This window comes from Clupea harengus, chromosome 15, assembly GCF_900700415.2.
Source record: "Clupea harengus chromosome 15, Ch_v2.0.2, whole genome shotgun sequence".
NCBI lineage: Eukaryota > Metazoa > Chordata > Actinopteri > Clupeiformes > Clupeidae > Clupea > Clupea harengus.
Window position 1 is genome coordinate 4,096,326 of NC_045166.1, and position 17,860 is coordinate 4,114,185.

The following is a 17,860-nucleotide window of genomic DNA, read 5'->3' on the forward strand; positions in this document are numbered from 1 at the left end:
CATCATCGACTGTTCCACAGAGATGGACAAAGGAGGGGTTTTTTTCGGGAAGAGGAAAGTAAGTCAGAGTTGCCAAGTCCCCAAAGCACCCTTATATAATAGCATTGTCACAAAGATCCTTCTGCAACATTATGATTATAGCTAGATAAGCAAGCTATTTACCTACAACTAGCACAATGCAAATACCATACTTTATTTACCCATTACAAGTGGAACAGATTTTCTTAATCTTGGTCTGAAATATGTTGTGTTTGGCCGTGTTCAGACCTAGCGTCTGTTTCGGGCAGAAAGCGATGACCAGCATGTTTTTTTTCAAAAAAAAATGCATAACAACCGTGAGCTAATATGGAGTTAACGTTAGCTAATATGCTAGTTTTTCTAACGACTTTTTAAATCCTCCTTTTAAATATTTTGCTCTCATTAAATGGAGAATAAAGTGCCAAAGTTGTCAGTGTCAGTCCTCTGTGTATTACACCAAAACATTATCCTGGCTATCACCAGACCAAGCTCAAACCTTTTTAAGATTGCAGATCGGGCTGGGTTTACCCAGTCTACCAGAACATAATAGTAGTCAGTAATTGCAGACCATGCCGACTCCAAGGGGGGAAAAAAAAAAAGAGAGAGAGATCAGTTTCTATCTAAAAACATGGTAAATGCACCAGAATGCAGGAAATTGCGTCTACATATTTCAAAATGTTCTGGGGGAGAACCCCCAGACCCCCTGCCAAAATATGTCCCCCCCACTCTCAAAATGCTGCTGACGCCCTTGGGTGCATTCCAATATCCCACCAAAGAAAGATGCAAATTGAAGATGTGGGTCTGAGGATAATGTAATTTTCCCCAAAGTGCTTCTGGAAACAGCTGGGCTTGGCAAAAACACTCCCTTCAAATGAACTCAATCAGTGTGTTACTGTGTGTGTCACTGTGTGTGTCATAGACCAAGGTGCTGTATGCCTCCTCCTGTGTTCCAGGGATCACCACGGTGCTCACCATCTCCACCATCATCACTGGAGTGAACGCCTCAATGCCTCGGGTCTCCTACATCAAAGCTGTGGACATTTACCTGTGGGTCAGCTTTGTCTTTGTGTTTCTGTCCGTGATCGAGTACGCAGCTGTCAACTACCTGTCTACAGTGCAAGAACGTAAAGAGAGGAAACTGCGAGAGAAGGTACGAGTTTTCAGTTCAGGCAAATATAAGATGCCAAAGCATTCCATTGCTTTTACAGTGTCTTAAAATCTTAAGGTAGCTTACCTGGCTAGCTATCTTCTTTTACAGTGTCTAACAATGTTAAGGTAGCTCACCTGGCTAGCTATCTTCTTTTACAGTATCTAAAAATCTTAAGGTAGCTCACCTGGCTAGCTATCTTCTTTTACAGTGTCTAACAATGTTAAGGTAGCTCACCTGGCTAGCTATCTTCTTTTACAGTATCTAAAAATCTTAAGGTAGCTCACCTGGCTAGCTATCTTCTTTTACAGTGTCTAACAATGTTTGGGTGGCTTACCTGGCTAGCTATCTTCTTTTCAGCTTCCATGTACATGTGGCCTAGCCCACCCTGATGAGATGATGATGAGCAGCAGCTATAGTGATATGGATGTCAACACCACATGGCAGAGGACATCAATACCACAGGAAACTACGGCAGGCCAGAGGAGAACGGTGTCCAGCAAGAGAGGATTCTGGTGCAGCTGGCACTGGGCGAGGACCAGGCCGCCCTCCACACTGGAAACCCACCAGCATACAACAGCATGTGAGACCAGCAAGAGACCTCAAAACCAAGTTGCATGATTGAAGTCAATTTAATAATGATCATCTTCATGTGAGTATGTGCTAGAAAAAAAGTAGACATTTTAAACAAGTTGTGACATTTTTATATTTCAAATCTACTGTGTGAACTGCAACAAAGGTAGGAAAGAGAAATCTGACCTCACCACAGTTACTGTACACCTCTGCTTGCATCTGATGGTTTTGTATCTGTTGTGAACTCTTTATTAAGAATGGTAAATGTTACAGCAAATGATGCATTATGGGTAATGCCTAATTTATTATGTAATGAAAGAAGTTACTTATTTATAAGGGGGCAAATAAAACTTTTATGAAGTGTCAAATCTCTGTAGATTCTCATTATTTAAAAATGGCAGCCGTGGAAAGATGTTTGCATATAACCCTGTATATCACATTCTTAGAAGAGTAAATCTTTTGTCATGACAAACCAAAACACTGGCTCGAGATAGGGCTTTTCGTGTTGTTGTGGTATTTGACGGCTACGGTCAGGTACTTGCACACGCTTGTAAAGGGAAGGGTATTCAGCTGGTTGCAATTTAATAACCTCACCACAAGATGCCACTAAAACTACACACTGTACTTTAAGAAAGAAACGTAGTTCACATATTTGTTCAAACTCTTCATTTAATCAGGACACCAGGCATGGGAAACAAATGTGCTGATATTTCTGCCTGGCGCATTGCATATTATATGAGTAACCATGCTTTAGATACACACTTTCCAGTTTCACTTAAACAATTGTCTTGCTACTCCTTTACCACACTCTACTGCTCATATTGATCATTTAGCTCATGGTCCTCACAGTGGTTGGCGCATACAGATTAATCAACCAATTCAGAACTAAGAAAAACAATTGTAGTAACCAATATCTCGTCCATTTTAATTATTTTCATACTGTGTCATTCATTATAGTTTAATTGTATTTATTTCTTAACGAATTACACTAATATAATAATCACATCCCCGTTGATTCTGTGCATGTCAGAAAATCATTTTACTCACTTTTTCACTGTTTAATGTTGTAATGGGCTGTATGTGGGGATGTCTTTGTTTAAAGAGGCATTATGAAGTTGTACAGTTGGGGGCAATAGTATGGATCACAGGGGTCAAAGGTTATTGCCATGCCAATGCAAAGCCAAATGTCTGTGACAGTGTATTACTAACAAGACTAGCCTAAGCAGAAAACTGAAATGCCCTTCCAGGTAAGTACCATATTTCCGAGCCTTTTTTCTCAAATGTTGCTGAAGATTTAGGCAACTAAGGCATTAGTCATAATGTCTATCCCTATCCTATCATGAAGCCTATAATTAGTAATGTGCCAGCAGGTAAGGTGTCATTGATGAATATCCAACATCCAACCATCTGTACTGTAATTACAACTGATACTTTTGAAGGGCACTGGTGATTATTTCATTATGTGTTACCTTCCTCCCATGCTTGATTTACTGAGGATACCCATTCACCCATTCACCCATTCAGTGTCTTTATTCTGACCCCTACACTGATTCTTTATTCTACACTGTAAACTGCCTAATTGCTCACATTTTTGATTTTAGTTCATTTTCTGATTACTCAGTTAAACTTCCAAACTGTTGAAGAAACGTATTGTTGATGAAAGTAATTCAACTCATATGGTTTAGTATATAACCTAAAGGAACTGGTAGACTTGAAGCCTCCAGTGAAGGAGACATTTTAGAAAGGTTTAGAGACTGGTCAATCAAAATTCATGTCATGTTTGCACTTCACATATATCATTGCAATATTTGCTAACTTCATTTTTATTCTTAATACTTTAAGGTTTTCTCAACCTCTTCCCAAAAGGGTATTAATATTGGACTCAAAGAGAAGGTGTGTGTCTAATCTGCTGCTTGCTTCCCCACATCCTCTCCAGAAACGAATCCCTGCTAAGGGGTAACATGTCCCTTACTTATAAGGCATACTTTAATATCCCATGCTCACTTTCTAAGCCAATTCCCTCCAGTATTTTGATTGTCATGTTTTAAAGTTTCCACTTTGGGAGACTTTCTAAACTTCTGCTGATATGTTCATTTCTAATTATTTTTCCCATTTCTCTTAAACCTTATTATCTACAATGGTGAGCTTTTGCAATATTTTATAGTTATTTGAAAGATTTGTTTAGCTTGGTTTCTATTTTGAATCAGCTACTATATTAAATATTTTGTTGATTTGTCCTCTTCTAAATGTTTCATGAGATAATTTCTCACCTGTAAATACATATTTGGAGGCTATCATCTCAAATGAATGTATTGTGTGTGTAAATAAATGAGAGTATGTTATTAACCCCTTGTTATCACAGCTCTAAAATGATTTTGATCAAATCTGTTTGGAATAAAGTTAGGGTCATGCGGTATACACATTCACTATTCATGTTTAGGGTTTTGCATACGTACAGTATGTTTCCAATTCACTACAGTTTATTAAATGCATTGGCTCTGCCCTGTATATTTTTCCATGCTGCTCTTCCTATAAATGGCCCAATTCATATAGTTTATTAGTTCATTTAGCCTCTGTGTCCCATTCACCAACTTCATTATTGTGAATTAGTGTTGCATGAAAATAATTATGTTCATTTGGGACACCTACTTCTGCTTCTTTCTGTTGAAGTGATGTTTTAAAATTTGATTCTAAATTCTTACTAATATTGACAACTAAAGTATTTTATTTTCGTTGTGTCCCATTTAAGATCAGAACAACCTTTCAAAGCTTGGCTAACTTCCTTTCCTATTGTTAATGATTTGCATTACCCAGAGTTGAGAGGCTCTATGTCTTTGGGCCCTGGGAAACCTTCTTTTCAGCTACTTATCTTTTTTCATCTTAACCTCATTAAACTCTGTTTTCGCCCTCTGCATCATCTCTGGGCAGAAAAGGACATCAAGGGCTGTCATCGCCAACGCTTTGGCTGTCCGCAAGGTGTAGAACTGGGCTGTCTCTGAGCCTAAAGACCAAGATATTATTAAACGTAATTAGAGAATGGCCAGAAATTCACACGGACAAGGCAGTCTAATTTAAAAGAGACCTGCTGTAATCTAGCTGTAGGTTAAGTCTAGAAATAGAGTAAACCAAATGTATAATTTATAAGATGACATTATAATTGAAACATTCTTGAGACCCACCGGCAGCCACGGTGTATTCTTTCGTATGGTTTAAAGCATCTGAGCCAATGTAGAAGTAGGGGTGAATACCAGGCACAACAAATGATACATTCCCAAAATCTGTTGAACCTGAAAGAAAGAGAAATACACTCTTAGAAGATCCGCTGGAACGGAGAGATCTGCATGTGTCCTTCCCTTCTCCTGTTAGGTGAGCCCATAAAGGTGGCAAACACGTGCTAGTCAGCCCTTTAGGTTCTCTTGTGAGGACAGACTTTTATTTGAAGATAGTACCATATTGAATGTGTACCAGTAAAAAAAAAAACGACACACAAAATGTAGTTCATATACATTCTGTAATGTATTTACCACTCATCACCTTGGTGACAGAGTAACACATTCTCTGAACCAGGTGAAAGAGGTAGCCACTGATCCTGAGTAGGCCTGTCTTGTTACAGTCCTTTTATGAACTGGTTTCATTACGGTTCATGTTAAATTATACAATGTATACAAATTATACTTTAAGAGTACTTTTGCAATCCTAATATCTGTACTGCCTAACATTAATTTGGATCATTTCAGACAGTAGTTTCACTTTGATAAACTATGCTTTATTTTTTTATATTATGAATAGCTAAAAACAAAACCAGTGCAAACATAACCTCCAACTGGGGCTATTAAAACTGACCCTACCAAGTTATGACTACAAAGACTGTCTAGAAAACATGGACAAGGTAAGAAATTCCACAGACTTCTCAGCGATTGAGATATAATATGCACTTATTATAATGACAAAATCGTGACTTTTTGTCAGTTTAAATTTAACTGAGGTACAGAATGAAAACCTCTTTGTTCGGGGGTGAAAATAACAGTGCTTCTAGACTTGTGTATGGTGTGACAATATAACCTGTATAAACAGCATGCACTAGAAAGGTCATTTTATTAACTGTTTGTCCATTGCTTTCTTATTCAAGAATCTGTATCTTAACATTGCTAGTATACCTATTACTCAATATTTGACCTCAGTCACATGTCCATACATGAGACCGTGAGGATATCCTCCCATCCTTTCATATCCTCCATGAGTGACTGATATGCAAGCTTATTGTCTGAGGTACGTACCCAAGCAATGTATCTGCACATGTGCTCAACAAAATGGGGAGAATATATTGATATGTGCAGAGTTGAAATTTTGTTCTGTGTGCAAACATGACCTATATATGTTTATATGTTATGTGGACTACATGTGTGGTGAATGGAAAGGTTTCTATGGACAAAACATGTGTTTATGCTTACCTTCAGCGTCTTTGATGTCTGTAATGAACTCCATGCCTAGATCTTTTCCATTTTGTTCAAACAGCCTTTCCAGGGTAGGAACACGCAGTAAGTCGTGAAATTCATTTTTGGCAAATATAACCTCAACCTAGAAGTGACATTATGGCAAATGATATTCTTTAGTTCAATATTTTTTGCACAGAAAGTGACTATATTGGTAGGCTACCAGCTCATTTACAAAGGGACTACATCTGTAGTGCATATCAGTCAACCAACTGAGGAATTTAATTTAATGAAATAAATGAACATTCATTCCACTTACCTCACAACCTGTTGCCATGGCTGCTGCTTTGAAGCACATTTCAGCCTTGGCTCGGATGGCTGGCAGGTCTTTGCATGACGGTGTACGCAGGTAATATTCAAGTTCAGTAAAGTCTGGGATGATGTTGGGTTTAGCCCCACCTTGACGAATAATACCTGCACACACACATCAAGAGTCCATGAGGCGCTGTGTATTAGACAAGGTAAATGTATGATGTGTTTGACTATGTGGGAAATATGCGAAGCTTCACCTTGTATTCTCCATTCTGGCCTCAACTGCTGTCTGAGAACAGAGATGTTGTTATAGGCAAGGACAGCTGCATCCAGAGCATTGATCCCTTCCCAAGGATAGGCTGCAGCATGGGCGGCTTTACCATGGTACCTCACAACAACACTGAGGTGAAACAAGTGCACATGCACACACTAATTACTAAATTGCGTCTGCAAATTACTAGCGTGTGCTGCTAGCAATTCATCTTTTTTTCTTGCTTTTTTTTTAAAGCATGGGATCAGAGCATTTCCATATTTCCTTACCTTATTTTCTCCCTCAAATGCATCTTGTATGATAAGAATAATATTGTAAGAGCAAGAAAATAATATGATGCCTAAATAGGAAACAGAAGCATAACAGGCACCCTGATCATGCGGGGTTAAAACAGCCCTGGAGATTTAATGCACAGGCACATTTTAGTCAGCTACGAGGAATACATGGCAATCAGCAAGACTTTCCTGAATATGTGTATCTAATCACATTAATGTAATTACCCTATATCATGATCTTAAAACAGTCTGGAATGGCATGAAAAATGATTACAATTTACAACAATTATACACGTTATTCTTTAATCTGTAATGGCTAATGAAAACTGAAAAAAGGCTGAATGAAAAACATTGATACACTATCACTTCCAACTTTTTGGCCACATTTTGGGGAAGGTCCTGATGGAACCGCATATTGATGTTTTCCTGGCCTGATTTGTTGTTGCATGGTGGTTCTTGTGTGAGCATATAAATGCTTATGTAGGGGACTGATATAACTGCAAAATAGCTATTCTACTGTTATCATTTGTATCTTTAACATATATTGATGTTTCCTGCTCTGATTGGCTGTTGCATGGTGGTTATTGTGTGAGCATATAAATGCTCATATAGGGGACTGATGGAACTGAAAATATTGCTATTCTGTTGTTGTAAGACATTAACTCCTTATTTTGTATCTACAACTCATTTTGGATGTGTACTCTGTCTGTCTCACTGAGACCTGAACAAGTGGCTTGTGAACCCTACCCTACATATTCTGCTATCAGGTAGGCCTTGCTCTGAGCACCAAGCTGAGAGGGGGTCTCCACGCCGAAATAAACTCCAGAAACCTGACTTCAACTCTCCGGTCCCTTCTTCAACTTAAGCATGCTTATTTAGATTCCATCAGTCCTTTCCTGCTTCCCCCCATGCATAAATCAAAATATATATGGTTCCCTGAGTTGGTTGTAGAAAAATCTGACAGGCCTACAGAGACAGCCTGGGCGTCAATATCAATGTTGGTAATATTATAATAATGTTCATGGTTTTAGAAAGAGGTTTATGTCACCTATTGTAATGTTTTTGAATCCACATAGTTTTGGCCATGCAAGGATTTACTTCTCCATCTTCTCCACACAAGTCCACTGCTCTTACTCATTCTCCATCTTCTCCACCCAAAGCCTTATACTGCTCTTACTCATTCTCCATCTTCTCCACCAAAGCCTTATGACCACTGCTCTTACTCATTCTCCATCTTCTCCACCCAAAGCCTTATGACCACTGCTCTTACTCATTCTCCATCTTCTCCACCCAAAGCCTTATACTGCTCTTACTCATTCCCCATCTTCTCCACCCAAAGCCTTATCCAAGTCCACTGCTCTTACTAATTCTCCATCTTCTCCACCCAAAGCCTTATACTGCTCTTACTCATTCTCCATCTTCTCCACCCAAAGCCTTATCCAAGTCCACTGCTCTTACTCATTCTCCATCTTCTCCACCCAAAGCCTTATACTGCTCTTACTCATTCTCCATCTTCTCCACCCAAAGCCTTATCCAAAGCCACTGCTCTTACTCATTCTCCATCTTCTCCACCCAAAGCCTTATCCAAAGCCACTGCTCTTACTCATTCTCTGCCAGAAGGGGCAAATAGGTGGCGTCCTCTTGGGAGGGATGTGCCATGAACACCACATCTAGCCCCTCAAAGGCCCCCATGTCAAGCAGGTCAATCTTTCCCCCGCCAGCTTCCTCTGCAGGAGTTCCAATCACAGTTATCTGAGACAAAAATATGTTTATGTAAATATCAATTGCAACTAAAAATGGCAAATCATGGCTCTTGGTTACATTTCTGTTGCATTTTACACGAAAATAGTGAATATTTACAAAAATAGCTTTGGCTGTAGGCTTTCACAAGCCTATAATATGCCTTGGTCCATACAAATGAATCCATTAGAGGAGTTTAACCAAAAATAAGTATTTAGACAGTATTTACAGTTAAGACATTTAAAGCAGGAATTGCCATTTGCACAATCATAGGCAACTTAAAAAAATAAACGATTTTGTGCATTTTACCTTAACACTTGGGCAGTCTGACAGAGTTTCCAACAAAACCTTTAAGCCTGCTGCTGCCGCTACCCCGACTTCTGCTATTAAATTGTGGCCGCAAGCGTGCCCAATTCCAGGCAAAGCATCGTATTCACACAAGAAACCAATGTGAACTTCTGTATCACCGCTCTTTCCTCCGAAGGGTCCCCATGTTGCGCGGAATGCAGTGTCAAGCTTATAGTGACCCTCTACGATCCACCCCTTGTCCTCACTGAAAAACCTGATCAATCTGGCATGCGCTTTTTTCTCCTCATAAGCGAGCTCTGGACAACTCCATATGTCTTGGCTTAGGTGCCAAAATTTCTCCTTGGCTTCTTCGATCTTGTTACCAACTTGTCTTTTCAAATCTTGAAGATGGTCCGACCCTTCTTGCAGTGTTGTCATCGTAGGTCTAGTTTTTTTTCGTGGTAAACTTTGGCTTTAAATTAAAACTTGGCCGACGGTCTTGCCTTTTTCGAGGACAATGCTGTGAGTGGTTAGCCAGCAAGGCGGCTAATTGCGTGGACTTTGTTATTGTGTTATATAGTTAATATTAGTTACCTTTAGCCCACGGAGTCGTATAGTCCCTGTATTACGGTGAGCTAATAGGAATGGCGTGTTGTGTTCAAATGGTGGGCTATGACAGCTCCACGCTTGGCTACTGAAGTTGACTTTTCTGCGAACGTGTAAATCCAACATTACATTCTAACCGGCAGAGGGCATCTCGACACGAGTTATTTTAGTCCTGACAGTGTTTCACAGCGTTCAAGCCCACATTTGGTCTGAACAGCAGCCAACTCTACCTACAAATCGGTTGCCTATTGAAATTAGTTATTGTTATTATATTGTGTAATGACGGCCATTATCAAAGGCAAACTCACCGCAGAAGAAAGTTGGCGGTGTCAATACACATACACAACCGAGACGCAGTAGTATCGCAACGCATGCAGGCGGCGTGAGGCCCGTTTCACGATCAGTTTGGTATCATCCATCGTTGATGAGTGAGACTGAAAAGTAAAGAGCAGAAAGTTGACCAGTTGTACTTTTATTTAGTTGTACAGTTGACTTTTACTATCCTCGTTCAGAACGAGGGAGAGAGAGAGAGAGCAAACGGAAACAAGACTAACTTATCAATATCATGTAATTATAGCCTACATGTCCACTTTCCCCTTTCATGACATGCAATTGCTAAAATGTAAATGTAATCTACATATATGTAATATTTATATTTCTGTCTGTGACATATAGCTCAGACATTGAAACTGCAGTGAAATGTGTCCGTTTATTTAATTTTCATAATAATAATAATAATAGATTTTAATTATATACAGTGCCCTCCACAATTATTGGCACCCTTGGTGAATATGAGCAAAACAGGCTATGAAAAAATATGTATTTGCTGTTTATCCTCTTGGTCTTTCACTCAAAATATTTACAAAAATCTTACCTTTTCATTGAAGTAAAATTATTGAAAGAAAATATTTTTTTTGACATTAAATAAATATTTTTCCCCAAAACATGTGTGCCACAATTATTGGCTCCCCTTTATAATTCAAATCTAACTGAAGTATATTTCCAGTCATGTTTTACATTTTTAAGTTCACCTGTTTGATTAGGAACTCTTTAAGAGGTCAACCATGACTTCCTGTTCCAATGGCGTACAAATATGAGGTGACACAGGCCAAATTCCATTAGTCATTCATCACTATGGGAAAGACCCAAGAACACAGTGACGATGTGCGACGAAAAGTTGTTGAGCTGCATAAATCAAGAAATGGACACAAGAAAATCTCTAAACAGTTGAAAATACCCATTTCCACTATCATGGAAATAATTAAGAAATTTAAAGCGACAGGAGATGTTAAGAATCAGCCTGGAAGAGGACGTGTGTGTACATTGACCCCACGCACCGTGAGGAGGATGGTTCGACTGGCAAAAGAATCTCCAAGGATCACAGCTGGAGAATTGCAGAGGTTAGTTGAGTCTTGGGGTCAGAAAGTCTCCAAAACTACCATCAGATGCCACCTACATCACCACAAGCTGTTTTGGAGGGTTGCCAGAAAAAAGCCTCTGCTGTCAATCAACAACAAACTTAAGCACCTACAGTTTGCCAAATGCAAGTCAGACTTTCGATGGGACCGAGTTATATGGTCAGATGAAACCAAAATAAAGCTTTTTGGCAACAAACATCAAAGATGGGTTTGGCATAGACAGAAAGATAGCCATGCAGAAAAACACCTCATACCCACTGTGAAGTATGGTGGCGGATCTTTGATGTTGTGAGGCTGTTTTTCTTCCAAAGGCCCTGGGCATTTTGTTAGGATACATGGTATCATGGACTCCATCAAATACCAACAGATATTGAATGAAAACCTAACGGCCCCCTCCAGTAAGCTTAAAATGGGCCGTGGTTGGACCTTCCAGCAGGACAATGATCTGAAGCACACCTCAAAATCAACACAAAAATGTTTTTTCCCACTGCCTGCTTTGCAGCGGCTTTACCTGTTTTTTCATCTGCACCAGGCGGCAGCATAAAAGATGCCGTGCTGACGTCACTGTTGGCGCCCACAAGGACCAATCTCTCAACCATACCAGCTGCTTAAAGGGGCCAACATGGTTGAAGAATCGGTCATTGCACACGCCAACGGTGGCGTCAACTTGGCACTGGTAGCGGTGTATCACTGCACCAGGTGACTACCTTGAAGGAGATGGCGGCCAGATCTAAATCAGGTAGTTTTTGCTTTTCATTTGCAGTCCCGGAACTTTTTGATCGCATCTCGTTGCTCCCAGTCGCCCATATCTTATGAATTTCCCATTTATGTAGGATATTGGTCACTTCTGCTTTTGCATTTTATGCATCTGGTTTCCACACCTTCATGGAACTTGCAACTGAATATTTTCAATCCCTCCAAACCTAGCCTATCTTATATGAATAAGAAGTACATTTACCAAAATCCCTCCAAGCCTAGCCCATCTGATATGAATCAGAGGTACATTTGCCAAAATCCTTTAATTTACTTTGTCTCTTTTTTGGTAGCTAGAATTACAAACTGCACCTTGATTTAAAAAAAGGTGATGCAAATTTGTCACACAAAAAGGCTTGGAGAGTCTGAGCGAATGAATGAAACTCAACTGGAATAAAATAATATTATAGCACATAATTGCGCCTTTTCTTTATAGACTACCCAAACCAAAAAGCCTAACAAACATCACTGAATATACAGATGAATAAACGTGACGTCTTTTGATCATTTTGGGCCACGATACCTCCCAGACGCGCAAAGTATAATCAAGACGAAAGAGACGAACTAGCTAGAATCTAGCCGTCATAGGCTTAACCTTCAACTTCTGGTGTGGGACTGTGCTTCTATATACATCTATACGATGACGTTTTCACAACAAAGCCATTATACACAGCAAAATGGGGAAAGCCAATTTCTTTATTTTGTTAATTTGTAAAAAAAAAAAAAAAAAAGTCGTTTCACATGCCAATTTAAGTTTGGGAAATGCTCTAATATCACATAGTAGTTGTCCTTCAAAAGACTGGATTTGTTGCAACAAAATATGTTAAATTACTTGACACACCATTGTCATAGCTTCAGTGAAAAATGCATTGTCAGAATAAAATGTAACTTGTCTCATCAGTGCAAATGTAGACTGCCCACATCTGTGGCCATTAAAAAAAACATTTTGGTCAAAATTAATCTCATAATTTTCAATATTGTCCCAGTAAAATGAGACACATAAGTGCTTGTTATTTTGAATATGTCTTCTTTTGGATCAGTTGTGCTCTGCTCCAGTTCTGTGGGTAGGACTTCTCAATGAAGAGTGGATCCAACTGCCAACCTTGCAACCATTTACATGTTCAGTCAACTGTATAGGCTTTTCAGACTGTTCCATTTAAACTGGCCACTCTCCAGTCAGCCACTGCCAGCAGACATCACAGCAGTGAGTTAACAGCACCCTACTACGTATCAACCACATTTCTCACAACTTACAGGACCCCTTGGTTTTCTTGTGCAAAGTTGTGAGAAACCATCTTCCATGCAATGTGCCCCTCCGGCTGTAAATTGTTGTATATTTTTCTAACACTTCGAGAGCACACCTGATTGCAATATACATCATTTTCAAGCTTCAGTAACAAAACTAGATTTCACTCTGTTAAAACAACATGAAAATATACACATATATTACATATAATACACACATGTACACATTTTGTTAGACCTTTTCTGACAACTCTTTCATCACAACTGTAAGACAATGATATAGAAGTCCAGTAATTCAAGATTTTCTGTTGCAACAAGTTGTCCCAGCATTCTTAAAAGGCAATTTTCCTGTGGAAAAAAATCATCAGAGCACTAGTAATAATTTTTTAAATTGTGATTTGTTGTTACCAGATGTAACCATCATGGCTTATCTGGGACCTTCAGCAGAGATTTTAAATGAGAAGTCATCTGCTCTCGGCCGTCAGTGGCATACTGATGTGTGTTCTCTCCGACCCAGTGCCTTGGTGGCTTGGGGAGAACACTAGGAGATGGAGGCTCACTGAACTTTGCACCTGCGTATACCTTCTCGCCATCTTTAAAGTCGTCTTCTGGCACGAACTCAGACGGACTTAAATGCACAAGCATGACACTATCGGCAGGGCTGAGAGGTCTTTGAACCTCTTTCCAACTGGTCTGGAGCCTCTGGTCACAACTGCTGTCAGACTTCTTCACAGATGTTTTCCCAGCAGCACACTTGCTCTTCTGCCCCCGGTTACTGATATTTGGTGGCGTCTGCTCGCATTTACTGGGGCTGTGGATGGTCTGATTACATGGCTGAGATGAGCGCTCTGGTCTTCCTGTTTTTGATTTCAGCAGCTGATAATGAAGACAGAAACATGAAACAATGAGATTACTTTCAACTGACAAATATTTTAACATCATTAGTGCAGAGTTAGCCATGACATTTTAGCATAAAGTGAAGACAATCAAGACAATTATTTATTTCAAACTAGAACAGGAACAATATGACTGTTGGATCTGCCCTTTAATGCTGCCCAAGCCAGCTGAGGCAAATTAACTAGGCTATCTGGTTTCTTTATACAGATTCTTGACCCACACACACCTATCTAAACTGAAAGCAATACTTCATTGCAGCACACATTTTGTGGGAGACTGAATATAGGAATGTAAACACGAGTGAACATGCACAGTTAAGGGCTTTGAATCAGAACTTTGAAAGACTTCGTCACAAGTTTATAAATAGGTATTTTCGCCTATGACAACCTGAGATTTAGCGATTCCGCTGTTCATCTTGACCATTCATTATTATCTTTTAGAGCCTTGTAGACAAATTTAAGGTAAACTGTTCCCTACCATTTCACCAAAAGCAACTTACAAATGTAATCAATCAAATCAAGTTTAGGTTTTAACATACTCAACAACGTTCAAATGCAAAAGTCATGTCTTAATGGTATAGGCTATTGACATATTTGAAGTGATCAATGCAGCATTAGGCAACATCAAAGTTCTACATCTGGCCACACTACGTTATGTCCATGTCATATGCTTTCTTATGATCTCGTTTATTGCAGGAATACGTACCTCCTTTTTTGACCCCGCTTTGAGCAGATGGGTGCTTAACACAGCTGCTTGAGATTTATTGGTCGCCGCCTCTGCATTCGACTGGGCAGGGGATTTCGGCCGCGCTGTTAGTGCGTTGTTGTTTATGTCTGCAAGACGCATTGGGTTGGTAATTCTTAACAGTCCTTGTTTCTGGTTCTGTTGTTGAGAACGCTGATTTCCGTTTTGGCAATTCGAAGCTGTCGAGCGCACTCTTCGGCTACCTTTCTTGAACAGAGCATGTCTTGTTTTGTTGATGTTCGTCCCCGTAGAATTAGAAGTTACTGTTGTGGGCTTGTTATTCTCTATGTTGTCGAAATTTGATTCAATATGATGACTAATTGATTCAGCGAGCATGATTCCGATGTCATCTGTTGACAACAGATGAGGATACATCGACGGCCTTCACTTAAATGTGAACACTTGCGGTGTTGGCGATAAATTTGTACATATGTATTGTTAGCTAACGTTAGCTAAGTAAGCTATGCTAGCTAGCTAGCTGAGAAGCAAACTTATTCGCTAACGTTACTCCAATGGCGCAAAAGCCCGTATTTGAATTATTCATAGATTACTGGCTTCTCTTCTCGATAAAAAAACCAATGAAGTAATCCAGTAGAATATCCACTATGTCAAGGATAAACGTCCGCTCTGTCAAACTTTCCGAGATGGCGCAGATTCCTGCTTACTTAGAGTCTGAAAATGGCGCTTGGGGGCACTTCCTGCTGATAGAGCAGCTAGATAGAACTGAGCCCTCGTAGATCAGACACGCCCCTATGTGCACTCCATTTAAAAACGTCCACCGAGCCCGCCTGTCTGTCAGACAGTGTCGGATACTTGTTTTGGTATAGTGTTCCACAGCTTTCAGGTGCGTAGTGGCCGAGGGCTGCTTGTCCTGTTTTATTTTGGGGGAATTTTGGAATGTTTAACAGGCTTGCTGTATAGGACCTAAGAGCTCGTGGAGGGACATACAATGACAGTGACTGATATCAGATGATGCTAAACCGTTAGAACTTCAAAGTAGGAGGACATTAAAAATCATAGTTATGTGCAGAAACACATTCTGCAAGAAGCACAGACATACAAAATGAGTCATATTGTCCTCTTTAATACATCTGGAGAGGTTTATGTTTGGAGAAAGACAACGTGGACATTCCTCAATGCGTATCCACACATTTTCAGCTCATTTTCAACTCCTGCACATTTCGCAGGAGTTGAACCAAAGTGCTTTCCAGTCGAGGCTAAAGGCTAAAAAGCAAAGCATAGAGAATTTGAAAGACTGAATAGAAAAGCATATAATATAATATAAGAAGAAATACAAAGAAAAACACGTCAAATGAATAAAACTGAGAAAAATAAGAGAAAATAACAACATAATATTAAAAACAGGACACGATAAATGACCAAAAACTGCAACTGTTTGTTGTGCCAGTGGTGCAGACATTTCGGAGTAAGGTGGTCCAGTGACTGCTCTACATGGAAGTGGAGGTTTATGACCCTGCTCATAAACATCACAGAATGGTTCCAACAACAGAAGGGTGAAGTCAAATCTCTTCCATGGCCTACACCGTCAACAATCTAAACATATCTGAACCTTTAAAGGAGACATCTGATATCCACACACCCCCACCCCAAAGTTGAGGTGTCTAAGGTCTAAAACAGCCCTGTTCAGAGCGTCTGTTTTGAGTGCCTGTTCCTTTAAATGATAATGAGCCACTGCTCATACCAACCCCCCTGTTCCGCGGGTGACGACATGCCTCACTCTTCCATGCCACTGCCAAGTTGGTTGATGTCTTTGGAATTCACTGATGTCTGGAGGTATTTTGCTTGCTTAATACAAAATATTAAAAAAAACAAGCTCCTTTAATTGTCGTGTTGTGTTAACTTGGTGATCAAGTCAGGGATACTGGCTGACAAGCTGTCACAGTATGAAAATATTGAATGAGGTGGAGACAAACTGATTCTAAATGTCAGCTCACCAGAAAGTTCTTGCTTGAGGACGGCCAGCAATTTCGTTGAAGTGCAGGGCTGCCAGGTAGAGTCTTTGGAGGAAAAATAATATTTAGATATATGTTGAAGAGCTTTGCACTACCATGCATACAACATGAAGTAAAAGCATATCAATCTCTCATAAGCATTTGATGAAATGTATCCCAATAGACCTACTATCATACGGTTTCACATTACAGTGGTTTCAAAGTCACATTATTTTGAATTCTACACAAGTTTAGGTACAATAACATTGACATACTATGCATGCCCTATTTGCATTTTTTTTTAAACTTGTGCTGGAATATGTGCAAAACCCTAAACTGACAAGCCGTTTTGGTAACTTCAGGTGAGTCTGTTCTTGAGTATGCTCTACCCATAATAGCTCTTAATCACGCCATTCATGAACACATTTGACCATCTAACATTTATGAGCCCGTCACTGTAGTGTCGAAAGGTTTCAATGGGAGGGCTAATGGCCTTGAACCATGTATGTAGGGGACTGTTAACACCTCTCCCTATCCTAACACAAACTCTTTTCACGAGGTAATGTCTTTGGGATAAGACAACTATTTCACAGAAATCTTCATGTTGTATACCTACCCAAACATAAATTCTGACACAAATTACACTCCATAGACATCAAAACGCATTACTGTACAAGTGAGCATACATCAATTAGGCTAGCCCAAAGGTTCACTGTAGCATACACAGAAAACAGAGAAAAAATACTGACCACATCATTAGTGATTGCATTGCTGCAGATATACACAACTTGGCTCCAAGGCCAGGTCCCCCCCCCCCCCCCCCCACACACACACACAACATGCTAACCCCTACGCCCAATCTCTCAGAGTGTTGATACAGAAAATTCATCTTGCAGACCTTCAACTTACAAACCATAACAGCAGCAGATCCTGCAGCAAGTGATCCTAACCACATATTCTAAGTTATTAATGCAGCTGTTAGTTTTAGCTAGTGAAAAATGTCCCTTGTCTGCAGTGGGTTTGTTGACAAACTGACTGGGTTGTCTTTTTTTGGGTTGGTGGGCACATCAGATACCTAAATCTATGTGCATAGCTACAAAAAGTGAAATATTCATAATACCCCCTTTAAATTTACAATGTCATCGGTTTCTGCGAACATCACAGATATTCAAATATTTCACAACATTC

General features: G+C 39.7%; 2 protein-coding genes and 1 long non-coding RNA gene across 3 annotated transcripts; 1 reads left to right on the top strand and 2 right to left on the bottom strand.

The window, feature by feature from the left end:
* LOC122133531 lies at positions 1-1,606 on the top strand. Its single transcript, XR_006152841.1, has 3 exons — positions 1-58; positions 972-1,168; positions 1,526-1,606. It is a non-coding gene; the product is annotated as an uncharacterized LOC122133531 (long non-coding RNA).
* A 1,667-nt stretch (positions 1,607-3,273) lies between these two features.
* On the bottom strand, positions 3,274-9,918 carry LOC105907645 (peptidase M20 domain-containing protein 2-like). Its single transcript, XM_031581841.2, has 7 exons — positions 9,079-9,918; positions 8,633-8,781; positions 6,741-6,883; positions 6,491-6,645; positions 6,190-6,316; positions 4,918-5,025; positions 3,274-4,739 (listed from the first exon to the last, which is right to left on the bottom strand). Exons 1-7 carry the CDS (start codon positions 9,493-9,495, stop codon positions 4,600-4,602), a joined length of 1,239 nt encoding a protein of 412 aa, XP_031437701.1. The 5' UTR covers positions 9,496-9,918; the 3' UTR covers positions 3,274-4,599.
* A 2,594-nt stretch (positions 9,919-12,512) lies between these two features.
* pnrc1 (proline-rich nuclear receptor coactivator 1) lies at positions 12,513-15,438 on the bottom strand. The gene is made up of 2 exons (XM_012836015.3): positions 14,682-15,438; positions 12,513-13,955 (listed from the first exon to the last, which is right to left on the bottom strand). The coding sequence occupies exons 1-2, from the start codon at positions 15,093-15,095 to the stop codon at positions 13,500-13,502; spliced, it is 870 nt and encodes a 289-aa protein (XP_012691469.1). The 5' UTR covers positions 15,096-15,438; the 3' UTR covers positions 12,513-13,499.
* Positions 15,439-17,860: the final 2,422 nt, after the last annotated feature.